This window comes from Anopheles nili, chromosome 2, assembly GCF_943737925.1.
Source record: "Anopheles nili chromosome 2, idAnoNiliSN_F5_01, whole genome shotgun sequence".
In the NCBI taxonomy this organism is placed as follows: domain Eukaryota; kingdom Metazoa; phylum Arthropoda; class Insecta; order Diptera; family Culicidae; genus Anopheles; species Anopheles nili.
Window position 1 is genome coordinate 69,551,779 of NC_071291.1, and position 27,912 is coordinate 69,579,690.

At 46.5% G+C, this 27,912-nt stretch overlaps 5 protein-coding genes across 5 annotated transcripts; 3 read left to right on the top strand and 2 right to left on the bottom strand.

Annotated features, from left to right (window-relative positions):
- The first annotated feature begins 93 nt into the window (after window positions 1–93).
- LOC128729481 (uncharacterized) lies at window positions 94–947 on the top strand. Its single transcript, XM_053823052.1, has 2 exons — window positions 94–345; window positions 411–947. Exons 1-2 carry the CDS (start codon window positions 94–96, stop codon window positions 945–947), a joined length of 789 nt encoding a protein of 262 aa, XP_053679027.1.
- Window positions 948–1,005: 58 nt separating this feature from the next.
- On the bottom strand, window positions 1,006–2,065 carry LOC128729495 (zinc finger protein 22-like). Its single transcript, XM_053823053.1, has 2 exons — window positions 1,865–2,065; window positions 1,006–1,794 (listed from the first exon to the last, which is right to left on the bottom strand). The coding sequence occupies exons 1-2, from the start codon at window positions 2,063–2,065 to the stop codon at window positions 1,006–1,008; spliced, it is 990 nt and encodes a 329-aa protein (XP_053679028.1).
- A 197-nt stretch (window positions 2,066–2,262) lies between these two features.
- Window positions 2,263–3,683, bottom strand: LOC128729509 (zinc finger protein 277). Its single transcript, XM_053823061.1, has one exon. It carries the CDS (start codon window positions 3,681–3,683, stop codon window positions 2,346–2,348), a length of 1,338 nt encoding a protein of 445 aa, XP_053679036.1. The 3' UTR covers window positions 2,263–2,345.
- Window positions 3,684–8,328: 4,645 nt separating this feature from the next.
- Window positions 8,329–17,945, top strand: LOC128729519 (uncharacterized). Its single transcript, XM_053823067.1, has 2 exons — window positions 8,329–8,335; window positions 8,446–17,945. Exons 1-2 carry the CDS (start codon window positions 8,329–8,331, stop codon window positions 16,785–16,787), a joined length of 8,349 nt encoding a protein of 2,782 aa, XP_053679042.1. The 3' UTR covers window positions 16,788–17,945.
- Window positions 17,946–20,313: 2,368 nt separating this feature from the next.
- LOC128729534 (kinesin-like protein KIF12) lies at window positions 20,314–27,189 on the top strand. The gene is made up of 11 exons (XM_053823068.1): window positions 20,314–20,792; window positions 23,371–23,551; window positions 23,623–23,844; window positions 23,919–24,059; window positions 25,060–25,201; window positions 25,311–25,547; window positions 25,614–25,732; window positions 25,806–26,269; window positions 26,334–26,573; window positions 26,632–26,796; window positions 26,952–27,189. Exons 1-11 carry the CDS (start codon window positions 20,314–20,316, stop codon window positions 27,187–27,189), a joined length of 2,628 nt encoding a protein of 875 aa, XP_053679043.1.
- The last annotated feature ends 723 nt before the right edge of the window (window positions 27,190–27,912 follow it).

Consider the following 27,912-nt stretch of genomic DNA (forward strand, 5'->3'; position numbering starts at 1 on the left):
AATCAAGATTAAAAAAATACCGTTTCACACCAACTTTCTTTCGGTAACACGGTCAAAAAAGTAACCGCTAGACTGTAACGCTCGCTAAACGGCATGAAAGCTATAAACATTAGACTTGACGCTCCTTTTATCACGCAAGGATGCGCTACCAGGATACTGCGTACAATCGTCGAGCTCTTGCTGTACCATCGTGGTCAAATTCCGTTCATGTACACTACATTTCGTTCCATGGTCAGGAATCTTCAACTTACTGATATCGATGAAGATCCTTTCACCGCTAGTCAACTAAAAAAACAGCGAGATCAAGCGAAAAATGTTATACACAGTGCTGAGCTTGTGTTCGATGTGAGTGGCGTCAGCGTTGTCCTTAACAATGTCGGTTCTGTATCAATGTAACTCTTTACTTGCAGGCAATAGAAAATATAATGCAACAGCACGCGGTGCGAGTACTGATGGTCTTGTTCGGTAGAACGATATACACGGCTAAGGAAGCTTTCACGATCGAGCTGCCCACTGTCGATGAGGATCATTACGGACAATATCATCAGCAATCGTTAGAAAAAATCATTAGAAAAATCGCAATGGAACTAACGCTATCCGATGAAATTGTGAGCGGAAAGGGACTGATGGGTAGCACGAATGTGTTCGTCTTGATACAGTCAGCGGTCACGCCTAGCAGTGGGATGGATCAGTTAGATGGTTTCCAACTTCCCAGTAAATGCGCCGAGTTCGTTATCAGACTGCAAATGGCGGATACGTCGGAAAACACAGCGGTTAAGTGCTGTAAACTTTTAGAGGTATACCGCGAACAAACGGATTCCTCTCAAGAACCAGAAGTTCGAAAGGACAAAGAAACAGAGGAAACGTTAAACAGTTGGTTCCTTTTAGAGACCGTGGTTAGTGGGTACCAGGCAAAATTCGTGAAAGGTAACAATATATGGAAATGATCACACAAATAATGTCGTATGTTATCTGAAAAAATCCTTATATTTTCTATTTCTATCTCTATCGCGTGCTCGTTTTTCGTTGTCCTACTCGGTGTATGTAGTGTACGTGGGAAGAGCGCTCACTGGTGGTGGTAAAGGACTTGCTGCAGTATGGGCAGTCATGCGGTTTGATACCTTTATGAACCTTCAGGTGTACATACAGTCCGTTACGTGAGAAAAACTCCTTACCGCACTCAGGACACTTGAAATGCTTTTCGTCACTGTGGGTCAACGTATGTTCCTTCAGTTCTGATGACTGTTTATAGGATTTCGTACACAGTTTACACTTGTACGGACGTTCGCCGGTATGCGTTCGAATGTGTCGCTTAAGGTCGTCCGATCTCAGAAACTGCCGGCTACACAGCAGACAGCTTTTCTTCATGTTACCAGACTCATCGTGCATTCTGTAATGTCTTCTCAATGTCTGTGATTGGCTGAAACTTTTAGCGCATACATCACATTTAAAAGATTTCACTTTCGTCTCCAGATTGCGCTTGTTGTTCTTTGCAGCGGTTTCTCTAACGGAATTGACAACCTGTTCTTCCGGTTCGGAATTTAATTCAGCATCTGTCGGTTTTGCAACGATCGCTATTTCATCGCATACTACAAAGTCTTCGTTGGCATATTTTTCAGAATGTTCCTCTTTGATGTGATTTCCAGCGACATCGGACATGGATACTTTTTGGAAATGTTCCTCCAACTGTTTGTCCGTTGTTTGACATTGTTCGATGAACTCGAACGCTTGTTGCGCCCGATCAGCACATACGACGCATATGCTTGTAGGTAAACATCCTCCGTGGGTTTCAAGCTACAAGAAAAAGCGTTCTACACTTATTATTTACCCGTTGAAACCGGGGGGGGGGGGGGAATCATATTACCTCATCATTTACAAAAACAGCCAACATATCTCGGAAGGAATACATTTGCTCCGAAATTCTGTCTGCTTTCATGTACATATCGTCGATGTGGTACAATTCCTTTTCACCATCGGAATCGTCTGTTAGGCACACACGACAATAGTCCCGTACATTTGTCGGAAGCTGCTTAATTTCAGCTTTACGTTTGTTGCTCTCATTCATCTTTTACAGTATGCTTTTACTTTCAATTGCAGGGTAAACGTTTTAGGAAGCAGTATTTGCTCGTCAATTTGAGGCACTTATATATATAAACAAAGAAATGACAGCTTCTCCGGCGACTGCATTTATTTTCTTCTTTTTCTCAAATGCCAAACTACTGCAGGTTGGTAGAATTATGCTACCGGGTCAACCGTTTAAGATATTGTGGACCAATTGGTTTATTTTATCACAAACATTGATTTGATTAGCTACCACAGCTTGCCGTTGCAACATTTCTTTTAGATTATAGTTTAAAATTTTCCAACGACAAAGACTCAGCATCAACGTTGATGCTTGCATTAACGCTTTCAGATATGACGATGGAACCTTCTTCCTGCGTTGTATCGTCCTTCTCGTTGTCGATTTCTTCCAAATGGCATAGAAACTGGTCGTCTTCGTACGTGGGGAAGAAATACTCCGGCTGATCCCAGGCACACGCTTCCTTATCAAATCGACAATGGCCAGCACTAACTAGATGACTGCAAATGGCATCATAATCGGAAAACTGTTCTCCGCAGACAATGCACTTCCGTATGTGCATTTGACGGCGAATGAAGTTCACCACCTTCACGCGTTGATAGAAACTCATTCCGGCGACCGCTTGATCGAAATCGAACGCATGCTTTGTCACCATGTGATTTTTCAACGTATCTATATTATCTACGGAGTGCGAACAAAAGAGGCATGTCGTTGGCTGCTCCTCGCCATTCCAATCGGACCAATCAGAGTTAGAATCCGAATCCGAGGCAAATACACGGCTTTCTTCTTTCCGTTGCGCGATGGGAACGTATTCTGGCTTCTGCTTTAACCGATAGTTGATAAGAAAGAAACGATCGTAGTAGTGGTTATCCGGGTTAATGCGTTTGTGGCCTTTCTTGCGCATATGTTCTTTTAGTGTTGGTCGATCTTTGAAGAGCTTCTCGCAGAACAGGCACAGCAAACGGTTCAGCTTGTCCTCCACTATTTCTACGAGTTCATCCACAAACACCAAGTGCTCTGGTTTACCAAGCAATAGGAAGTGCTTCGAGTACAGGTGTGATATGAACTCGGAACGAGTGTCTGAGCGATAATCTCGGCAGTAAAGACAACCGCGCAGGAAGTTGCGATCCGTTCGCTCGAACTGATGGCGCGTCAGCACCAGATCCAGCTTCTCCCGTCGTAACCTTTGTCGAAGCTCATAATCTAACGGTTCGATGTCACTGAGTAGGAAGTACTTTTCATTTTTCGAGTTAGTTCCATCCGGTAGCTGGTTCATTAGCATGGATGAGCAATACTTATCGACGGATTCGTCGCGGAATTTCTCCTTCCAGTAGAAACAGTAGCTCGCCAAGCATGCTATTTCCTTAACGTCGGCTATGACTAGTCGATGGATGAGATACAAGTGGGCCAGGTACTGGTCGGAGCCATTATCACGGCTGTGGAAATCATACTCGTTATCACAGAACATGCATGGCACTGCACGCTCATTCATCAATGAAGTAGGAGGCTCCGTTGAAGCGTCCTTGCTGAAATTAAGAGGGCCTATTATGCTGCTCTTGGACGCATCAACGCTTCCGGGGTGATTGGTGATGCATTCGTCCATTTGAAGATTCGACATGAAACAGGATAATTATCGGAGTAGGAATCTGTTTTCGTTGGTTGGAAAAGCACTTGCTAACTAAACAGAGCCCAAAGGTTCGACGTTTAGATTGTCATAATCATTTTGATAATCAAATTGGAATAATGTCAATTCATAGGGCATTTATTGATTGCAATTTGACAATCGTTATCTAATTATTTAAATTAAAAATTTAGGAGTGCTTCATGCACTCATCGCAATATATTTCAAAAGGTGAATGTAAGAATCTATACTTCTGTGCAATGTAAATGCTCAATGAATTCTACCAACTGCGGTTGGCAAACATAGTCTATATCTCTTGTGCTCAAGAATTGATAAACTTTCACAGAAGCGCTTATGCAAAATTGTTTTTAGTCATTATAAACATTCTTTTTGTTGCTGTATCGTTAATAATCAATTGTAATAAAACAGTTTTATATTCACTTTACTGTCAAAAGGTTTAAACTAAATTCGAGCAGTTTAACATGGCTGCACCTTTGCACGGCTTAACCTTATTTACCGTGTGGCTGTCAAAATACGCCTGGTTATTGAAGTGCTCGCAAACAATAAATATTAAAAAGTAAGTTAAACTCAACATTTTTGGTACAAAATACGTTCCTAGAAAATTATCGCACTGATCCAACATCTTTCTCGGGCCAAACCATATTACAAATTCGATTCCTGTGTCATAAAGCCATAAACTCCTGTGCCGCAGGGGCTTCCCTCCGCGGCCGCAGTCAAAGAAGAGGAAGAAGACAAACACCGAAGACGAAGAATAATACTACGAAGAAGAATAACAAGAATCACACGGTCGCCATTACGTTTTCGCTCGCTTGATAAACGTGTTGGCTAGGAAAAATCGAAAAAGCACCCCGAAAAAGGTGCGCAAAACGGACGAAACTATACGCAAACGGTACAGTTTAGCATCTGGAACGTGAAAACAGTGGAGTTAGTGTGAATTTCGTGCCCGTGGGTGGTTTATTTTGCGTTGAAAAATTTCGCACATTCACGGGTTCTCGGTGCCCGGGTACCCGTGCGGTGCGGCTTCGTCGCGCTTGTCTCTTGTCGTTGTCGCCGCTTTCGTCTTGCCGACGCGTGCATCGTCAACGTTGAGTGTTGAGAGGGGGAGCGACTCTCCGTCCACAAGTGAAGCAATCTAAAGTGTGTTCCGAGCAGGCACGTTACGCCCGTGTATACGGTAGAACCGCACAAGGGCGGACGCACAAGAACCGAGGAAGCGCGGCCGTAAGCTCGATGGTGTCACTAGAAACAAGACCTAAAGGAGGGTGGTTGCCGTAAGTGCGAACGGGACATTAATGTGTTCTGCAGCCGCACCATGCGCTGTCCTAGGCGTTTCATGTGGAATCGTTTTCGTGTGGAAATCGCGGCCAACCCAGTGAAATTACGTCGTGTATATATTCCGCCTTTTTTCGTGTGTGTTTTCTACGTCTTAAGAAATGTTGTGTCGGGCTGGGGTGCAAATAGCTGACTAGCATTGTTTGCTCACAATATTTCAATATTTTCCTTCACGGCCGTGCATATGGGGCTGGAATGCACGACGCTAGTTGTGCCGTCGCAGTAAAAATAAGAAAATTGTCCAACAAGCACATCGCGCATCATGCGACTACGGGCGAGAAGGCGTTCGAACGCGCGCGCTTTTTCTGTCTGCCCTCCGTTTTTGCTTCTTCGTTCCTCCGTCCGTCCATCCGTCCTACGGCAGCCTATGAGAAAAAAGGCTAGCAAGTTTATGCTTCATTCGCATCGCTTCGGATGAGTTCGTTTCGCGCGCCCGCGGCTCACCCGATGGTTGTGTGTGTGCTTCTGTACGTGCCCTAGCGGTTTGCGTGTGTATGTGCATGTGGCATGGTACGTTCGCGCGGCAGTGTTTACTTCCTTTTTGGATCTGATCTGTTTGTTCTCACCCAGTGAGAGGAAACGCTTCGAAAGTGCCAACCGCGCGCACCATGTCAAACGTGCTTTGTGTCAAAAACCACGCACGCCTCGTTGCGCTGGCAGCGCGAACGAATGCGCGAGTGATTCATGAGCTGAGGGAATAGGGAGGTAGAGGAGTGGGGATTATTATTTAGCAACAGTCCATACCAGAAGGGTGAAGGGTGGTGGTTTTGAGGCAAACACTGTTCTAGCGGCGCTGTGGCGATAGTTACGAGCGCGCATCGTGTTCGCTCGTCGGTGTGCGTGTGTGTTTGTGTGAGAACAAACGAGGAAGTGTGTTTTTTGTTGTTGGCTTTTTCTTCCATTCCGGACGAAAAACACACAGGGTCACGTAGAAAAACACGAGGCAACGATTGTCATGTGGCAAGATCGTCGTCATCTAATGCTCTTTCCGTTTGTTGGTTTCAGTGATCAGTGAAACGGTACGACAAACCATTCGTAGCGCAGGCCAGCAGCCGCAGTGGCGCAGCAGTGTAGTGAAGAAGTTGTGCAAATTCACCATCACATTTCATCAGCTTCGTCGAAGTTTTTCCGGCTGGTAAGCTTGAAACGTCTTGGTACCGGCCTGCGGATAAATGTCCAACGGTGTTGACCCTCCGCTCCGTCGGGCGAACACAACACGCTGCTTGGCTTCGCCCTTTCGAGCACCAAACCCGGCGGTGAACAGGGCTTCGGTGTAATAAAGAAAACACATAAAGAAACATATGCAACAATTGCTACGGCCACGGCAATATTCAAACGCTACGAGTGTAGCTCTTATCGTCCCCGGACAAGCATCGACAAAAGAAAACACGTTAGAAGAAGTGAGAGAACCGTTTGCCCATGCTTACGCGACAAGTAATAATTAAAACTTCAGTTCTTCAGTGAGGTAAGTGTTGTTTTACTGTGTGACGAACAGTTTAGAATCATCAGCAAAGACTGGGTGCTCCCGTTAAACACAGCTTGGCTTGTTACATGTGTACTAGATCGTTAGTGCTCGCCCTATGGGTACAGCTTTCTTTGTGTGCATTCTCTTTAGCTTCACTTATCACCCGTACTGATCTGCTGTATTGTGAATTGCTTGTCCAGAGATGAAAGTTGTGATAATAAGTTGAGATAACTCTTCGTATTGCGGTTAACGCCCAATTTAACGATGCTAGGGCGTCATGTTTTCGTTTTATTTGTTCATATCATATTACATATCATGTCATATTATATTTTTCTTTTACTGTTTATTGCACCATATAATGTCTTTCAGCTTTGGTTAGTAAATTGTTGTTTTACATTTGAGTCGATTAGGTTTTATATTTATTTTATGACAGTTATTGAATTCTCCTTGTTTGTTTATTCTAGCATAAAAATTATGGACGATGAGAATGGATCGAGAGCAACTATTACCTCATGCGTTGAAACCACGACTACAGAAACTACAATACAATCGCAATGTTCGCCAAAATCAAAAGACGTGTGTAACCCAGATTCATCCTCACTGGACACTGGAGACAAATCTGAACATCAAGAAGACACCGCGCCATCTCCATTGGGCTTTGAAAACCATCCTGCAGAAAACATCACTGACCCAGTGGCAGCAACGGTTCTCTTGTCTACAGAGGAAAGCGCCCAAACAAAGATGGAGAAGTCTGTGGATAAGGAGAATCGATCGTTGTTCTCACGGGAAGAAGCTTCATGTTCAGAAGAGTATCAAATGGAACCAAACAGCGAAACAAATCAAGATCGGAATGTTACAGAAAATTCTTTCAGCATTAATGGCATCGAAGGTGATCAATCTGAATGTACCGACGAAAGATTGGAAGCGAACATCTCAGTGTCAGATCATACAAGCTCGTCAAAGGCTGACGTTGAATCGCCAAAATCGTCGCAAACCCAGAGAGCTACCATTAGACGATACAGCGCTGAAACACAGCAGGTTACTCCCGGAGAGTGTTCCATCGAACACGAAGAAGTGGCTTCTAGCGAAGCAAGCTCGTCTGAAAAGGGCGAACATGATCAGGGTAGCAAGGACCTGCCCTGTGCAGGAACGAGTATAGAAAAAACAGAAAATGTCAACTCGGGTTCCGCAAAGCATGATTTGGAATTAGAGTTGACGAATACTTGTCGTGACACTGAAATCTGTTCAGACGATAATACGGCTGTAAAAAGTGTTGACAGTGGATGTGATGAAATTAGTGGTTTGTCTGTGGATCAACAGGCCTCGCCCTTAGAAAACATTTCTAATGCAACGAAACTTAGTCAAGTTAATGAAGATATAAATACCAATGGTACGGAATCGTCAATACTACCGATAATCTTAGATACTACCACTATTATAAACACAACCATAGAAGCAAATGTTTCATCAAAGAATGCCGGGGTAACGGATTCAAATTTTACAAAATCGCTTCCTGAACCCGAAGTTGAACGGAGAACTGTGATCCAACAGGAATCTTCTTTCGGAAACAAAGTAGGCGCAGCTGGCACTGACGATTATACCAACTGTAATGATAAAATCATCATCCGCGGCAACGTAGAGGAGGTAATAGCATGCCGAAAAACGCACATAAACGATATGGAATCAAGTTTGTCGCCATCTACTGTAGCAAAAGAAGAGGATAATCAACGATTAGCCTCGCAGAGACAAAGCCCATGTAAGATAGCTGTAAATACTGTAAATTTAAATGTTCTCGTCGAAGACAAAAATATGTCGGGTAAGTGTTACATAATGTGTCAGCAGAATAATATATTTCTATATTTAGTATGCTCCAATTTGATCTACGAAATGTTGTGTTACTAATATACAAAATTACTTTTTTTATAGTGTTGCAAATAAACGGCGGATGCTCAGATGTTCTGGAGGAGCAAAAATGTGATGATGATGAAATTTTAGAAAACATGGATAAAAAGTCACTAGCGAACGCCAGATGCAATAGTAGCGGCGGTAGTAATGTGGAACCGACAGAGCAGCAATGCCGTGAAGAGAGAGAAGAAGAGATCACATCACGTCATGGTAGTAAATCAGTGAGGATAAGTGATACGGAATCACATTTACTGGAGGCAATTAATCCGCTTAAGAGACGTGCATCGAAAACGCCATTGGATGAAGAAAACGTTCAACGGAAGAAAATTGCGAATAGTTCGCATCAGTCCATCCAAATTACGCTGTTTGAGCAAGAGTTTTCTTCAGAAGCAAATTCAGATGTTCGTCTCAGTACCGAGAACATTTCTCCTGTGCGAATGGAAGTGGAAACCCGACCAGATGACGATGTGAATAAGCATGCGGAGCCTGCAGCAGACATACCAAATCCAGAATATCCGATGGAGGTCGAGCGGGAATCGAACTCTGAAACTTTGAAACAAAATGAGGAAGCCGATTTAGACATATCCGTCGATTCTGGTAATCCGTCAGTATCGGTCGATGCTTCCGCTGGGCAATTGCAAGGGTACCCAGATGAGGAATTACCCAAAACGCCGAGAGCTCCAAAAGAGATAGAAGAGCTGCGGGAAGAATGTGAAGATAAACAGCGCGAAATCGAGCAAGAACATCGGGAAGATCCCAAAAACAAAGATGTTCAAGAAAATAGTAGCAGCAGCAACAGCAGCTCCAGCTCATCCGAGAGCTCATCATCTTCATCATCGTCTTCATCGTCTTCATCAGAAAGTGACAGTTCTGGCGATGAAGCCGAAGAAGGCGATGCGCCAATGTTGCCACCCCCTCACCAATCAACTCCAGTGTCAGAACGATCTTTGGTTCCGCAGTTATCAGGCAAAAGGCCAACCTCAAATGAAACACCTATACCACAGGCCGACAGGCAGGCACCGCCCTCTGGTAATGATACTTCGGAGGACAGTTCAAGAGATAGCGCTACTATGGAAGTAGACGAATCTGCAGATTCAGATGATGAAAGACGTGGCCAAAGAGAAGATGAAGCGAAAATTACGCGCAGCGAAGGCCTAAAGTTGTCGATATCTTTGAAACGTTCGTCGGCTACCGTTACGCCATCTACGAACGAAGTTCAAGCGTCTATAACTCCAGCAAAACCGCAGCCTTTACAACCGGTTGATTTCAGTAATATCCTGAAGAAGGGATTATTATTGCATGAAAGCAAAGAATTGATTAAAATTGACTACAACCAGGTACCAGTCATGAACTATTCTCAGCAAGTTTCGTCTCCATGTGATCCGACTATCACTCAGACGTTTAAGGATGCGAGAAACCTAAAACCTCCACTATTGCAATATCTCTCACCTTGGAGCAACGATACCGTTGGGCAGAGCGATGGAAATATGCTGAATAACACCCTAATATCAAATCGTTTGGTCGGAGGACAACTTAGTAACTCAGTTCCATTGCTGGCACCACCAACCCAGGATGAGTCGTCGGACACCATGGATGAAGACAATCGCTTAGTAATAGCCGAGAAGCAGCGCCGCTACCGGAAGAAAAACAACACGAATAATACCCCAAGTGCAGCTCAGCAGCAAAATCTGTATCAGCAGCTGCAGGGATTGCAACAGCAACAGATTCGCGATATGCTAATGCACAATGTTAGCGGAAATTTCTATTCCAATTTGAATTTTTCTTCCATTGGAACAATGCCAATGAATAATATAAACAATACTTACTCATTGAACAACACCTCGATGGCTGAACGATTTTCATCCTTGCTGGAATCCGCAAATATGGTGTCCACGCCGAAACCAACGAGACGAAAGGCCAACAATAGTAAACGTTCTACCGAACGAAGCAAACGAAAGCAACCGAAATCCACTGCAGGTGTACTAATCGATGCCCCAGCTTCTGGTGAAATGTCGCTTCAGCCCTCGAAGATTGCCCCTACTAACTCGTCCAAGTCCAAAAAAGCAAATCAGAATACTAACCTTCATCAACCCGTAATTTCGCATGTTGTAAACTCGCCTGTCATGCAAAATCAGCAGTCTATGAACCGACTTGATTCAACTTTAACGAGCTCGCAAAAAGATCCTGTAATACCACCATCGGAGAAAAAGAAGGACAAGAAAAAAGTATTTCTTTGTTCTCCGTGTGGAACGCAGTATGAAAATTGGAATCTGTTCCGGCACATGCGAGAGGTCCATCGGAAGCACATCTGTCTCTATTGCTTGGGTATCTTTCAATCAGCCGAACGTTTGGTGAGTCATCTAGGGACAAAGCATGGCGTGATGAAGAAACATCACGGCAGTCTGGACGAATATCTCCAGCAGACCCAAGAGCATAAACGCCCATTGGATGCGGGTGGAGTTGTGGCCGTTTCGGTTAACGTTGGTCAACAACCTTTCTATTTGATGTGCTCTCGGTGTGAACATATGTTTGATAGCAGTCCGAATGAATTGCGCGAGAAAGAGGAGCAATTCCGGGAGCATGATTGTGCCAACTATCTGGATACTTGTGCAAACTGTAAACAACTAAAGTTTCCGAAGCATCGTTGCGATGGAGCACACCTCACTGGCGCTGGTGGTAAGAAAAAAACCGGAAAAAAATCTGTAAATCTAGGAGGAACAGCGACGTCCGATCAAAGTTGGGCAGTTAACGGAACCCCATCGGGAGGTGTTGCTAATGAATCGCCAAATCCAGCGTTAAATGTTTCCCAGAAAGCAAGTGCGCAAAAGAAAGCTAACAAATCTGTAGGAAGGAAACAAGCAAATCAACAAAAGCAAATGCAACATTTAAGTGTAGGCTCTATCCTGGAGTCACAGCTTCTCAAGGATGCAAAAGTTGAAATGGAGCAAGTTACGAGCCTTGCAATCACAGATAGTACTGTTTCAAATCATTATCCAACGTCGGATTTCGTGCAAGCAAGTGCGACAGCGATTCATCATTCCGCTCCAAACTATCCGCATCTAGCTATGAACGGAGATCCTCCAACACACGCGGAATTAGTCCATCCTATCGCTTCAACGACACCTCCTCCAAATGAAGGTTCGGAGGTTTGCGAGGCCACTCACACTTTAACGGCGGCAGATCTACTTGAACATGAGCCACCACCACCACCTCCACCAGTAACCCCTCTAGTGCCAAAGTTAAAGGTTAAAATACCAATTCAGTATCTGACACCGATGGAAAGCGAAGAATCGTCCACAACCAGTGAAGATGATGAAGAGGATGATTATGAGGTTGAAGAAGAAGAAGAAAATGGTGATGACTTAGAAGAAACAAAACCGACAGATAATCAGGCTGATATGACGGATGATGTCGGAGCCACCAAAAGTGACGCAGCTGAAGAACCTGCAACATTAAGGGACGATCAGCGAGAGCCGCAAGGACCGTTTGTCGTGAACGATGTAAGGATTCATAACGAAACAAAAGAGCAGGAATCAATGGCCGTGAGCGAAGAAATCCCGGAAGATGCGGTGGCACAAGAGCCAATTCCCATGGATATAGATGAAACTCTCATGACCGAACGGCGAAGAGATGTTCCGACGTGCATACCATCAGACGCATCCGGATCCGTAGAAAGCACTCCATCATTGCAGCCGTCATCTGGATCTTTAACAGAGAATGTCACAGCGCCCACAGAATTATTACCAACGCATTCGGAGTTGTCTAGCCGACAAGAGCGGGCTTGTCTAGAAACGACAGATGGGACGAGTGAAATGGATTTGACAAAGACGGAAACACCAAATGCATCGGTTCCGTCTCCTGTTGTTCCACAGGAAGCATTTGGGTTTAGCATCGGCGCAAATGGGGAAAACGCAACACCAAAAATCGAGGGAACTCAACCGTCGAGCGTTGATGATTCGTTGATGGGAGAGGAGCTAGCATCGCTTACTGCTCCAGTTGTTAGCTTATCTTCCGAAGAAAATCAGCTAGAAATTGCAGATAACGATTCGCAATTATTTACGCTGTCCCTGGATGAACCTTTGGATCGAATCGCAATTCGTGAATTTATTCGAATTTGCCTTCGAGTGACTGTTCCGTATTGTCTGTACTGCAATCATGCGCGGCGCATAGCTGTGTGTGGCCACCAGCTCGTATGCCACATCATTGCGAAACATCGGTTCCAGGCAACGGTGAACAGCATTACTGGAGAGGAACTTTTGCCGGACACAATATTGCAGCGATTTCGAAGCTCCTTAGAAGAGCTAAGCAACGAACGTGCGTACCTGAATGTGGAGACCTTTGACAACACCTGGACGACGGAGCAACGAACGGCAGAACCGTTTGTGAAGCAATTCGAGTGCTTTCAGTGTCGCTTCGGGACGGTGGTGCACAAAGAACTGTACCTGCATAATCGCAAGATGCACCAGAAGTCGGTTCTGTTTTGCATGATGTGTAAAGGGAATTTCTACAGCTACAGCGAACTGCTCTGTCACATGTGCCCGGGAGTACCTAACCACACAGCCATGCTGGACTACACGTACCGGTGTTGCGTGTGTAATGTGGATGGTATTCCGTCTGCATTTCGCTTAATGGTGCATCTGCGGAAGCGTCATTTTGCGTGCGACATCTGCCTGGAGGAGTGCCACGATCAGAGCCGCCTTTCGAACCACGTGTGGAAGCACAAACTGCACCATCTGTGCTATCGATGCGGTATAGGGTATCGCAACAAGGCTGACATACTAAAACATCTGTTCTGGAAGCACGGAACCGAGGGTGTGCTGTGTAAGCGTTGTTTGCAAAAGAAGTGGCCGCACGTGTACCACTTTTGTGTACCGCCAGCGCAGTTCGTCTGTGAAGTTTGTCAAGCAACGTTTAATCGATCGGTTGCGCTGAAAGTGCACCGGCGACTCCACAGTGGCGATTCCAAGTATCCTTGTACGGAGGATGGCTGTGAAAAGCGCTTTATATCGAAAAAGTTGCTTCTGAAGCACGTCCAACGGCATTATGCAGGAAAGCCAGAGGTGGACATAGAGGAGGTTGCTGGAAACCTGAAGAATCTCCCCACCGGACCATGTGAACATGATGGCATCGAAAAACCAACATTGAATGAAGGAGCCGGGTTGGTGGGTGGAGATGAGCATCAAGAATCGAGAAGGTTAAAATCAGAAATCTCCAGTGACGTAATAGAACAGAGTACGGAAAAGCATCCGGAGTCAACGATGGAGGTAGAAGACAGCACCGAAAAAGTAGCTTCATCCTCAGAAGGTACTTCGGATGCAGTAACGATTAAACAAGAGAGCGAAGAGGCAGTAGACAAATCACAGACGGCTGGCTCGAGCGATGATAAAGAGACCGATGCTACAGTTGGCAGTAAAGAAACGGCGGATGAATCTGGCCAAAAAGTATCCTCGAAGGAAGGAGAAGGTGATGGAGCTGGTGCGCTTTTAGTGACGACCGATGAAGCTATTCCTACGAGAAAAACTAAGAAAAAACGAAAGATGAAAGACGATTCGAAAACAGTGTTGGACTTGATGAATCTACCTGCGCTGAATCTTTCAGAAAGCGATAGCAGCGACGACTCTGATAACGAAAACTCGAATGCCAGTTTCGGTTCAAAGTGCTACACTCTGGGCAACAGGCGCTCTAGCGAAATGATAACTGAGCTAAATGAAGCCCATGCCGATAAGCAGGACGATCCAACAGACCCGTCGTGTTCACAGGTGAGAGCAAATGAGCCGCGAACGGAGGAGGAACTTGAGCTTTCGAAGTCACCGAATGACGGTCAGCCAAAAATGGATGGGGCCACGAATGAAGAGGAATCCGCAGAAGCCGACAATGAAAAGCTATCCACTGAGCTGCCTGCTGCGCTTGATCCGATCGCGAACATTTGGGATAATTTCAAACGATATCAGGCCAACCATCGGACAACCAGCCGTCGACAGTCTGCCGATGAAGAGCAACGTTTGGAGGATGAATTGGTGGAGCGAATGCTAAAAACTACGATACTGCACGTATCACAATCCGACCATGACTACTGCATGATGTATAAGCCGTTTTCGCCGGATTCAGATGGGTTAACAGAATCGCAATCGAAGTTACAACAAGAGTCCTTGCTGTTAAAGACCGAACGTGAGTTGGAGGAATGTGTGGAGGAAGATAATTCAAGACTTGATCAAACGACTAAAAGATCCAGTAAACCAGACCCAGACGATTCATCGGACAGTGACGATAGTAGTAATTCAGATTCTAGTTGCAACTGTAGCGGGAACTGTAGTTGCAGCTCGAATTCCAGCAGTAGCTCTAGCGGAAGCTCCGATGACTCCGACAGCTCGGATGATGATGAGGCGTCGAAAGGAGGGAATAAGGTATCTGCCACGGAGCGGGTGAAGAAGCGGGAAAAGGATGGGCCTACATCTCGTATAGAAACCGGCAAGAGTGCCAATAAGGATACCATCCGCAATGATGCGGAAGAAATGGAAGCTTTGCCCCCGCCAGAACCACCGGAACCGATTGACCCGGACAGTGTGATCGTGGATTCCGATCTGCAAACGGACGAGTCGGAAACGGACGAAGAGTTTTACGATGAGCACCCGCAAAAGCTGGCCGATCAGCTGCTGGCGGAGAAACGGCGCCAGTTGTTTGCCCAAACGGGTGCCGGCAGTTCCAGTGGAAGCCCCGGTGGCATGATGAACTACGGCATAGTGGAAAACAGCAGACCCTCGACGCCTTCGTTGCCTCCGGAGGAGATGCAGGGAAAGAAAAAGCCCAAATTGAAGAAGCGTAAGCGCGAACGGAAGTCCTCTAAACGACTTTCATTGGCGACGAATGCTGATGCCTTTGCAGAAGTGTCGGTGACCACTAGCGGGAGTGCAATGACAATGGTTGGTGCTTCTGTCGTTGTGCCACATCATACTAGCTCTGTTTTCCAGTGGCCACCAGGCGAACATCAAGTATGCGGGAGCTTCGCATCTAACGCGACGGTAGAATCAGTTTTGACTACTGGCGTTGCGCACTATTCTCAACACCAGCACTTCTCAGTGGCTACCCCGTTGGAGGTGCAGGCCGGGCCTCCGGGAAATTCTGTCCCGGCGATGTGGATCGGAGGGAGTGAATATCTGGATCAAATCAACGCACCACGGCTGAGCACCGGCAATAGTTCGGAATCGGATGCACCCTTGAAGCGTTCGCAGCGTAGCCGAAAGCCGAACAAGTTTTACGGTTACACCAGCGATGACGAAAGTGCGGCCGCTTCTCTTCCCCTACCATCCGGTATACCGCTGTCGACCAATCCGGAAAAATCGATCCTGTCCCTGATGAAACCCACGCCACCGCCTAATTTGGTGTGGAGCAAGGAGGATCTTCCTTCACCGCCAGCCAAACTTGGCAAAGCGTCCGGAACAGGTGGCGGGAGTAGTAAAGTGGCCACAGGACATCGGCGCAGTGTGGATCACCTGACACCGGTATCGTCGAGACGCAATTCTGGTGTGAGCGGCATGTTGCAGGACGACCCTGTGGCTCCTTTGGCGCTACCTACGGCATTATTCGACCAGCTGGCGACTCCGGTTACGATGGTGAGCACGCTCGTACCATCGATCAACGCTAGCACTCCCTCGGACCAGCATCATCCTCCGTTGCCAAAGTTGAAGCTCTCGCTGGGGAAGAAAACTCCCCGCGCGATTCTGACTCCGAAGGGTGCGAAACAAGGCAACACAAATCGGCGCCGGAAGTCGACGCCGAAAACACCGAAACCCAGAACGCCCAAATCGGCACCACCCATCGTTGAGAGTCCTGCACCGGCGCCACTACAGCGACCCGTGGACATAGGACCGCTGTCGGCCCCTATCGTACCAACGGCCGTTGGTAATGTCGCTACGGCCACGTACCTACCACCCATCCTTGACACGCGACCCAAAATTCCCCCCATCGGTTCGTTCCCGAGCATCCAGACGGATCTGTTCCGGCCGAACCAGATCCGTGTACCGGCTGGCTGGCGCCCGCCGAAGGAGGGTGAATCGGTCTACTGCTATTGCCGCGCACCGTACGACGAGGTGTCCGAGATGATAGCTTGCGATGATGAAAACTGCCGCATCGAGTGGTTCCACTTCGAGTGCGTCGGGATCATAATGCCACCGAAGGGGAAATGGTTTTGTCCCGACTGCAAACTGCGCCAGGTACAGATGGGTACAGTGCTTACGGACGGCCAGCTTGCGTCCACGGGAACATCAGCGCCGACGGAGGAACAAGCGATGTCCTCACTGGCACCAAATGGCTCTAGACAGCCCGAATCGTCGTCCTCCTATAATCTTTGGGGTCAGGCTCCGTAAAGACGGACGAGGGTTTGAAAGATGTTAAAGGTAAAACACGCTTATTAATTAAACACAAGGGGTTTGCACACTTGGCCGCTCGGTGGCGGTAGTTGGCATCCATTGTTTAGCTTTACGTTTCGAGGGAGTTTAGTTTAGGTTAGGTAAGCTACTGTACTTTTTTGTGGTAGGGCGGTTGGCTTATGATACACGATAGGTAACGATAGTGTAGCATTATCGGAAATGAATCGCTACTGCCAGGCTGGTGAGAAAACGAGTCGAAGTCCTCGAGAACAGCATATAATAGTCGGTTCCATATACCAATAGTCATCATAAGCGCGCACTTGTTTCATGGTAGTATGATGTGTAGTGTGCACAGCAGCATTCAACGTAGATTTGTGTGTGTGTGCGCGCACGTGTGTGTGTACGTGCGCACACGTGTGTGTGTGAGCTGTAGAAACTCCTAGCAGAGTGAGGAAGCGAATAATAAAAAAAAACATAATTGGCGTTTACTTACTACTTGAGGTATGTACAGCAAAAGGGATGTGGACGACAAGGATGTGGAACCATGGGAGCACCGTAGTGGCAGATAGCGATGCCGAAGACCATGCGTTTTTAGCAAAAGCATCCCTTCGCGTGGAGCTAGCTTGTCTTGACGGCAAAATATAGTCGCTTTCCTTCTACGTGACCCGGACGTTGCGGCTCAGGATACAGCGCCGAAGAAAATGGCGGGGCACCGTAGCGAATAGTTGAGCTAGAAACAGGAATGCTTGATCTCTGCGCACTGTTTTTGTAAGGGAATAAAACTGTACAGCCAACGCTTGGTGGTTTTCTGTTTTCGGACGGAAAGAAAAATCCGCTTATATTGTTTCACTACTAGACGGGAAAGAACGCGGTTCGAAGGAAGGGCCGATTCGTCATGAACAGTAGGTAATGCGCATTTTTTACATTCGTCTAAGCTCTATATTGTCACACCGTGGGGTATAACATAGCACACAGGAAGCTGTATGCATATAAAATAATTCAACTGAAATATCGCCTACTTCATCAGGACGCAGCCACAGCTGCGGTTGCTGCGCGAGGGGTCCTTTTTGGTCATTCACAACGTCTTATGGTATGCACACACATGTCTAGTCTCAAGTCGCAGTTAAATGTAAAATAATCGAGTATACTTTAAACCTGCCCTCCTGCATTGTGCTCCTCCGCTGGCACTCAATGAGAGTGAACAATAATGGAACTATCGGCAATTTTTGGATAATAAAAATCAATCTCAGAGAATAGGATACGATATCTTACGGCGTGTGCCTTTTTGCTATTTTTGTTTTAGTTGTTATTGCGTTATTTTCATCCAACGGTGAAAGAAACGTACGTATAGAAATACTTTGCATACTACTAACCACCAACATTGATCAGAGCAACCTTTACGCGTCCTCTGCGCTTGCTAGGATTGAATGAGAGGTGCTCGGTTTCGTTCAACCATAAGGACCCTTTCCATCCATCGGTTGCTTAAAGCAAGGACCACAAGTGACGCACTAACACGAGCACGTCGGTTCGGAAAAATGTGTTACTAAAGACCCCATCCTTTACGTTTGCTTTCATTCGTGCAGTGACCATCGAGGGGTTCGGACGTACCAACAGGAAGTGTACCACGTTCAACTGACCGTTAACTCCAGCTAGACGCAATACCCACGCATTTGAGTTTGTATGTGAGATCATATCCCCTTATCTAGGGGGAGAGGATAAACAAAATAAGATAGAAAATTAGAGCTACGTGTCTAAGGAACGTGTGAATTATATTCTTTTCTGTGTAACGGCGTGGTTTTAGAGTTGATTTGCGTGGTCACTGAACCACGCTATTCGGTTTGAAAGTTTCTAACAGGTTGTGTTAGGTGACGCCGGTAAACCCAGTAAATCGGTGCTAACTTTAACGTGTTTGAACAACCCGTGCAGTGCCCGTGTATCCGTGCAAGGTGTTGGTTTGCGTTGGCGGTTGTGTGGTCATTACGTGTCCTGCTAAGGACGCGTGTCCCGCGCGTTGGCGCTAATGCCCACAAAGCGGTGTGTGCGCGCGCGTTGCATCATGAATAATTAAGGCCCGGTCCCGGGAAACCATATTTTTTGGGGTTGCTCGCGAGTCGACCGCGTGGTGGTATAATTATGTGTCCTGCCAGTGTCCAGGCGTGGTGTGGGCCGCGGAGTAGTGAAATTGGTCAACGGTGTGGATCAAGAACTTTAGGGTGGCCCCACGGCTAGGAATTTCCGAAGGGGTCATAAGTTATGCAATGAGAGCGAAATGCTTTTGTGAAGTTGTGTTGACACCTACGAGACACTTCCGCTGCACGTGGGCGTAAGTAGCGATGGCCGCGGAAAAGCCGGGTGCGCGAGTAGGTTACACAAACAAAGCCACGTCCAACAGCTCTTCAAGTGAAGGGTGAAGGAGACAGAGACAACGGTGGGGTTGTGGGGAGGTCTCAGACCAAACCTGTCCAATGTTTGACCCGGTTAACTAATGTCCGTCAAGGGATGTTGGAAGAACGATGGCAATTTTCCAGAAATTGAACGTTTCTCTCATTCTCTCTCTCTCCTTGGGGTGAGCTTTTCAGAACGTCATTGCACGTCCGTTTCCCTTTTTGGACGATTTTATCTTCTGGCCAGGCACAAGGTTCGCCTGCGTTCGTTTGCGGGTGGAAATTCGACGTGCCCTAATGGACGAATTGTTAACAGATAATTGAGCTTTTCGTAGTCGATTGATTGATTGATTGGGAGTGAGTTGGAAAGCTCGCGACGACACCGATGGCCGTGGGCATGTAATTTTTGGTGTCTTGTCCCACATTTTATTCGTTTTTCTCTGCTAGGATGTGGTTCTAAATCGTGGCAAAATCGTGACCGAACCCATTTTACGTCCGAAAGGATAACTCGTGTCAACATTGTACAAGATGCCTGCCCCGATTAAGATGGTTACAAATTATGGTAGCTCGGTTTTTATGTAGTTTGGACTGTTTTTTTTTGTTATAGCGGGAAAACTGAACCTCACTGAGGTCAGTTGTTGTGTAGGGACGCTTTCGAGCGGACGGAGCGGAGTTGTTTCGAGAAATCAATTATTAACAGCTCAAACGGCGTTCTGTTGAGTGATGATCTGGTGGACAGAGAAAACTCCCCAACGACTCATCCCCGGGTGGTAATGCGCTCGGAAAACATGTATGTCGAAATCCGATAAAAAAAACCGCGCGGTGTCCTTTTATTTCCTTATTTCCGAAATGACCCGCAACCGTGACTGCTAACGCATCAATATTTCAGCGTGTGTGGCCATTTCGAAAGGTGACATGTCGCCATCCTAAGACAAACAGTGTAGTGGAGTGAAACCGAACACGAAACAACGCTTCCCACGGAAGGGCAAACAAATCTACAAATTAATGATCAACACGCGCCAACAATCACATTAAACGGCACTGCGCAGGGAAAACCGGCCGGATCCCCTTGGGGAAGGTGTCCTCCAAGGGTTGCGTGGGCTCGAACGAGGGAACTGATCCTTAGTGTGGTGAAAAAGATGGTGTACAAACCGCCCGGTACCTCAAACTCTTCCCGTGGGGTCTCACCACCGCGCCATCCACCGGGGACAATGCATTCGTCCTCGTCATCGTCGTCCTTACAGCGCGGTACCGGTGCCGGATCACAGTCGCTTTCCAACCTGAACAACTTCCGCGAAACCCAACGGAAAAGCCGAGGGAGACCAGCAGATTCATACGCGAACGGTAGCTTACGCAAGCAGATCAACAACGCAGGAGGACCAACGGACCGAGCCACCGGAACGTCTGGTGGAATGAAGCGTTCGAATAGTCTCAACAATAAGTACAACAACTCGACTGCTCAGGCTCGCCGCTCGAACAGCACCGAACGGATGAACAACGGCAAGGTGTACCGCGGTCGAAGTCCTTTGCGGAACTCCACCTCAAACCTAAGCTCAACCGGCGGCAATGCCACCGGAGTTCGCAACCAAGCGGTCCTGATTCGCTCCAGAGGAAATGAGTAAGTAACCGATGGCTTTGTGTTTCGTTAGCGCATTCCCGAATGCGAAGGAGCTATAAATGAAAAGCTTGGTGGCGGTTTTATGCTATCGTTATGGTCGTACAATTTGCGCTTTATTGGAAGGCTGACGGTACCTTCCCATGAAATCGCCGGTGTGTGCTTCGAAGCGACTTTATTCCTTACGAAAATCAACGAAGGTCCTTTGACGGTACGACGCGTTTATTGGGGCTTACTGGAAGCAACAAAAAATCGACCGTTTGTAACCTTCAACGTTCGAAGGTGTTGTGTGGAATGAAACCTTCAAAAGCAGTGACCACACAAAAGAACTATTTTTAAGGGGAGATAAAATGATTCTTTGTTAAGAGAAGCAGACATATTAAGTTAATTGATGGATCGTCCTTGCGAAGGTTAGAGCGATATATGAAAAAAAGAAAGGATTAATTTATCTTATGCTCATGTCCGTCATGCATGTCTAGATTTGAATTTTAAAATTAAGGACTAACAAAGGATACCATGAATTTATATTAAGTAAATTTTATCAAATCCCCAACCTACTGCAATGTTTCCCGGTTATTTGGGGCATACAATAAGGACAATTTATGGTACAAACTTTGATGTACAGACAGCAAAAAATGCGTCCAAATGTCACTAACCTTGGTCAGTTTTATTAGTAATGGTCGCCACGGTGTCCCTTTAAAGCCTTGCGTGAGCATATTTTAAATCGATGTCACGCAAACCACCAGTCGAACATCAGCAGGGAGGGTCTACGTAAAGGACACTTATTGCATTAGCATGGTATGGTTTATCTCAATCGGGCGTTTGAAAATATAGGAAACTATCAGCCGAGGCATGGTTTTGAAAACTTCCTCGCCATGTGGAATTTTTAACTATAAAAACGATATTAATCATTGCGCATATCGAATGTAGTCAGTTTTATCAATTGTTTTGTCGCGGTTTTGGCATCTGTAGCGTGCGATGGTAACATGATCATTAGCCCGCTTTTGCTTGATGTTACAGGGCTGATAATGCCGAACGCAACACATCATAAAACTAGCCCACCGTTACTGAAAGATCACCTGATGTTAAATGCTCACGAAATGGAATATGACACCGGCCACGCAGTGCGGCATTCCTGCGATGAAGCACGAACACGTTCCATCCGTCGTTCCCCCACGGGTCAATCAGATAATGTGCCGTAAAATCAATATTCCCAACCTTACGGGTCTTACACCTGCAATTGGTAACCTTCATGTTGTGTTATCTGAATTGTCCCACCAGCCCCATTGCAAGGATTCCATTGGACGGCGAATTAAAGTTGAATGAAGATGCGAAAAGTGATGACAATCCTTTTGCACAAAGAAAATGCGTTCAAATAAACGTACATGAGCCCCCAAAAGCAACACCTAAAGGGCTAGCGAAGGTCATTAAAGGCGCATTCCTCATGATCCTTTCGAAACGCTGGCATCGTGACGGTAACTCCCGGGGTCAATAGTCGGTTAGTCGAACTTGAAACCCCAAGTCGCACGTTTACCCCCTTTCGGAACCTCGCTACTCGCTTACGAAACAAGGACCCTTGGGCGGTAACTTGAGCGGTAAAAGCTGGTTGAGCGTTTTTACCGGGCGAGACTTTTCCAAGCCTAATTTACATACAGCCGGGCGATAGTACCGGCTCAACCAAGCTACACGTGTGTTTGCCGCCGGAAGAGGGTGGCAATTCCTTCTTAGCAAACTTCATGACGTCGGTATGAAAAGCGCACAAAAACTGGAAGCCCTCGATTTGCTGACCATGGCGTGACCGTTAACACTAGTGCTGTGTCCGTGGAGGTGATTGCAGAATGGATTTTAATCATGCGGAATATGTTTGCAAACGGTTATGATAAACTAGAAAATAATTGGTTTTTCATCCTTTTAACCATACAGATTAATTGGAAGTGGCGTTTTGTAAAAAAAATCCCTCATGCTGTTAGCGTTTTTAAAGTATAAAGATGAAAGGCTAATTGTTGGACTACATAAAGTTAAATTATATATTGCATGTATGTTTTCTTTGAATTGAAAATGTGGAATGTAAAAGACAAACTCATTAGAGGATGTAATTGAACATTAGATTCCATCTACAGTTGTCATTAAAATGATAATTATATTACATTTTCTCATCAATTTAGAACTCATGTTCGTACTTATGTGAGCATCTTGTTTCCATTTGAAACCACAAGTCATAAGCTTTGTACAAGTGTATCCGAACGTCCAAGGGACAGGGACTTTTGTATTATTGATTGTATTGCATGTGAAAGTCTCATCTTCCTACGAAACTACTTTTGTTGAATAGCTTGCCTACCAATTGCTGGTACAATCGCTAATCATCTGAACGCATTTGAACAGATCTCTTCGTCAATTTACGGGTTTTATCTTGATAATAGCATAGCGCATAAAAGTCTGTGAAATGAAAATTTCTATGGAAAGGAATATCGATTTCTCACAAACGATCCAAAATTGATTATTCCTTTTCGAAACATGTCTGTTTTAGTAAACGTATGACATCTCAAGTTCTCAACTTCTCACATTTTCATCCATTCCACAGTATCGGAAGCATGGATAATTTGGATAATATCACTCAAGCATCCACAGGCAGCAGTAACTCGATGCCAGGAACTCCGGAGGATAACATCAACGTAGTGGTTCGTGTCCGTCCGCTAAACACGAAGGAGGCAAGACATGGAGACGAGATGGTTGTACAGTTTCCTGGAAATGGGCAAATACTGGTAAGCAAGCTGCCTCTAACCTAATGACGTAAGGACATTCCGTAACTTCTTCATCGGTCCATTTTGCACAGTGTGACGGAATTCCTCTGGGTTCTGGTGCTGCCGGGCAGAAACCGAAGCTGTTCTCGTACAACGTTGTTTTTGAGCCAGGTGCCACGCAAGACGACGTGCTGCAGTACTCCGGCATCAAGCGACTTATCGAAATGGCCATAGAAGGATTCAGCTGTACGGCGTTTTGCTACGGACAGACCGGATCAGGAAAAACACACACGCTCACGGGACCCCCGGAGTTGGTGAGTAAGCGAAATTTCCTCACGCCGAGATATTGTTTTGCAAATGAAATAATTTGCGCTCTGATTGGTTCCAGTTTTACCATAAACCTGATCCAGCTCACGAGGACCATGGGTTGGTATTTCGTTCGTTTCTGTACCTATTCAAGCTGCTACAAGAGCGTAAAGACACGAACTTCATCCTGAAGGCGTCCTTTCTCGAGATCTACAACGAAAAGGTGAGATGTCGGGATGGGTCGTAATGAATTTAAATTGTATCGATCACCCTCTTGCCGGTGTGGCGCGATTTGCACCGATTACGCGTTGCATCATCACCCGGTCGTCCTTGCTATCAGAGCGGCCCGTAATCGACGTGGCGTGGCATTAAAGTTTAAAATTTCATTTGCATTCGAGCGAAGAAATGCTCGCACGCAGACGAACCGATTCCAAAGGGCGCCTTTTGGTCCACTTGGATAATCCGATTCCCCGTGATGGGGCCATTATGGTGCACTAGATGCGCTGCGGAAAATTTAATTGAAATTATTGGACCCAATAGCACGTGGAAACCCGTTTGCCCGAGTGCTGAGCATTCGAACGGCCAGCGTAATGCACATTCTGTGTTCGTCCTGCTGTACCACAACCCTAGAACAAACAAGTAGGCTCCCGTGTAGGACAAGGTGGACGGGTATGAAAAATGAAGTGAATAATTGGATCCTTGCATGACACAAAAACAAGCACACACGCTGTCTGTCGTGATAGGACGCGGTCCGTGCGAAGGAACAGCGCCACGGAACACCATAACGCGTTGTTTCGGAACGTATCGGAATCGTTTCACTGACCCACGGCCAGAGGCCACGCAAAAGGGGACCGGGCCAGGAGTCAAACTGGCCTTGACTCTGGTTCATAATTTCGAACCGATTCATAAATCGATCGCTATGGAGTGGCGGAAAAATAGAACATTTTCGCATCAATCCCCGGATCGTGGTCCTGGCGGCGAAACGCCCGGGTCAGCTATGGCAAGTGGCAATTATCCTCGTTTCCGACCGGCTCGGTCGGAAGTGTCATCATTTATGCATGCCGAGTGAGATCGATATATTCCTTGCTTCGCGGTCACTTCGTTGCGGTAGAAAACATGGTGGACAGATATGTTTTCCGTTGGGAAATTTCGCATGGATTCATGACTCTAAAAGCTCCTGCGTAGATTAACACACTATTCCGTTAAATGAACGCTTCTTTCAGGTGATAGATCTTCTAAATCCTGGTACGGCAAGAAAACCGCTCGCCGTGCGGTGGTCGAAAAAATCCCGAGGGTTTTTTGTGGAAAACCTCTTTACCGTCGATTGCGAGGAGCTGGACGATCTGCTAGCGGTTCTGGAGGAAGGTAAGCACAGCGCCCAAGGGGGATAAATAATTCCACGTAGGCCAGGGTCGCATTTAGAATGAAAACCTCAATTAAAACGCTTCCAATCCGTTTCCGGGCCATGTTGTAGGCATGCGAAATCGACACGTGGGGGCACACCTGATGAATGATTACTCCTCGCGAAGCCACACCATCCTGACGGTGCACATCACGTCCGAACAGCAGGCCGAAGGAGGCGTGTTCATTTCGAAACAGGGCAAAATTAACTTCGTCGATCTGGCGGGTAGCGAGATGACGAAGAAGACCCACAGCGAGGGCAAAACGCTCGAGGAGGCTAACAACATTAACAAGAGTCTGATGGTTTTGGGTGAGTGAAGCAAACTGTGTGCAGTCACGTTCCAGAGTTTCTAAAGCACCCTCTGTTCCTTTACAGGATATTGCATCGCATCACTAAGCGACTCGAAAAAGCGCTCTGGCCACATTCCTTATCGGGACAGCAAGCTGACGAAGCTTCTGGCGGATAGTTTGGCGGGAAACGGCGTTACGCTGATGGTACAGGACTGTGTGTTAGGAAATGTTCGTTATCGGTCGTTTAAACACGTTTTCTGTGTTCAAATTTTTGCAGATTGCTTGCATTTCGCCCGCTCATTCGAATGTAACCGAAACAGTTAACACGCTGCGTTACGCGGCGCGCGCCAAACGTATCCGTACGAAGCCCATCATCGTGATGGACCCACGGGAAGCCCTTATCCTGAGCTTGAAGCGAGAAATCGGCGCCCTGCAGGTGGAGAACGAACACCTGCGGACGGCACTCAATCTGCAGTCGGAAGCGCAGGACATCAACAGTCAGGTGGATCTGCTAGAGCGAAGACCAATACCTCGAACACCACCGAAGGTGGACCTCGAGAAGCTGACCGACATGGAGGGTAACGAGCTGAAGGAGCTGGTGAAGGTGTACGTCGTGGAGAACCAGGCGCTGCGACAGGAAAACTCGGAGCTGTATTCGACCCGGGAAATGATCATCAGGGATCAGGAGCTGGTGTGTCGAGAGAACGAGCGATTACTGAAGAAACTGGAGGACGTAAACTCGTAAGTTTGAGTTTCCGATAAGCGAGTGAAGACCTCGGATCCTAATGTTTGTTTTGTGTCGTAGCGTATGCTGTCGTTCTCCCATCATACCAGCACGGCCAACATTTTCGGCGGAAATGCTCAATCTGTCCGCGGCAAGTGGCGATGCGGAGGTGTCGAATATCTGGCGAAATCCGCTCAGCTCCAGCGCAGATAGCATGTCTCGGTACCGCAACGAATCCCTGGATGGGCGTGTGTCGGCGAATGAGAACAAAATTCCCGACTTGCTGCAGAAGGAATTGGACAAGCGTCGCATTGGCGATAGGTAAAATGGGCTGCTGCCTTAGGAGTCCTTTTTTGATTAATTGAATTCACTTTTCTAGCATCAACACCATTGCTAATAACTTGAAGCGCAACAATTCGTGGGACAATGCCAACCGAACAAACGGGATGGGCCAAGGACCAAAACTTGCCTCTCGCAAAGGCTCCGCCGACAGTCGCCATTCGGACCCAAGCCAAGTTCGAACGAGTCAGACAAGGATCATAGAGTAAGTAGCCGTGATTGAGTGACGTTTTGCGGACACATCTGAATGAGGAGGCGTGATGATCCTTGGGAGATGATTGCGATTTACAAACAACTACACTATGGAGAACCGTAACTCCAACAAGCAGTAGCTCATTGCCTTCCTGTTTCTAATCGTAGCCTCACGCAATTCCGCTATCCGATGGCGGGCTCCAGTGGTGTGTCTCAGCCACCCTGGAGACATTCAGCGCAAAGGGCATCAAGTGCTCAGAAACCACCATCGCCAATGTTTCTACGGAAACAACCAAACCTGCTCACAAAGAGCAGATCGACGGAAGAAGGTCTCCTACCGCTGAGGCGAAACGTGTTCGGTAGTATCGTGTCCCTCGACGCTGTAAGCGACGTTTCGCGGGTCTGAGACGGACGATAAGCGACGTTTCGCTTGTTTGTCGAAGCTCGCTGCCTCCGGGTAGTATTGCTGTACGTACGTAGAAGCCGCTAGATGCATGATGCATGTCAAATGTGATTGTCTGGTTGAGAGTTTGTCCGCCCCTCTAGAAATTATGTAAAAAGTCTTTCGTTAGTGAATTTCAACGCTTGGTAGATCCTCGTCTTCACACGTCCTTCCCGCTACAGCTACTACAGTACTTTGTATATCGTTTTTTTTTTTACAAATTTTCTTCTTGTTCTCTTTCCAGCATGATAAGCTAAACCTGGTATTGGGTCGATCTGGCGTCCTGTGTTAGCATTCGGCAAATTTTTCTGATCCGCACGCAACAACTTTTAAATTTATTTAATATTTGAGATGAAGCAACTCGACTGCGCCTTATTTGATCTTCATAGAGTTGGGGACTTTAATATGCTGCAATTCAAATGAAGATTATTTCATTAATGAGCCGTGTTAACCTCATAACATTGGATAGTCATTAAAAAATGGTGTATAAGTCGTGCCAGCAATTGGTTTGGAATTCATGTACGAAATCAGTTTGACACGCCTGATATGATTGCATGAGTCGTTAGTAACTTTAAAACTGAAAGAGAGAGGAGAGCCGCGGAGGAGCATCTTGTGATAAAGTACTGAAGAGCAGGGATTTAGTAGTACGGCTGCAAGAAGTGCAATAGCAATAGTGCAAAATCAAAA

Excerpts from the sequence above, each read along its gene's own strand:
- LOC128729495 (XM_053823053.1), bottom strand. The coding sequence starts at position 2,065 with ATGAATGAGAGCAACAAACGTAAAGCTGAAATTAAGCAGCTTCCGACA. Across the intron at positions 1,795-1,864 it reads CTGTTTTTGTAAATGATGAG|CTTGAAACCCACGGAGGATG; the intron begins GTAATATGATTC and ends TTTTTCTTGTAG.
- LOC128729481 (XM_053823052.1), top strand. The coding sequence starts at position 94 with ATGAAAGCTATAAACATTAGACTTGACGCTCCTTTTATCACGCAAGGA. Across the intron at positions 346-410 it reads GTGCTGAGCTTGTGTTCGAT|GCAATAGAAAATATAATGCA; the intron begins GTGAGTGGCGTC and ends CTTTACTTGCAG.
- LOC128729509 (XM_053823061.1), bottom strand. The coding sequence starts at position 3,683 with ATGGACGAATGCATCACCAATCACCCCGGAAGCGTTGATGCGTCCAAG.
- LOC128729534 (XM_053823068.1), top strand. The coding sequence starts at position 20,314 with ATGGTGTACAAACCGCCCGGTACCTCAAACTCTTCCCGTGGGGTCTCA. Across the intron at positions 25,733-25,805 it reads GAAACGGCGTTACGCTGATG|ATTGCTTGCATTTCGCCCGC; the intron begins GTACAGGACTGT and ends AAATTTTTGCAG. Across the intron at positions 26,270-26,333 it reads AAACTGGAGGACGTAAACTC|CGTATGCTGTCGTTCTCCCA; the intron begins GTAAGTTTGAGT and ends TTTGTGTCGTAG.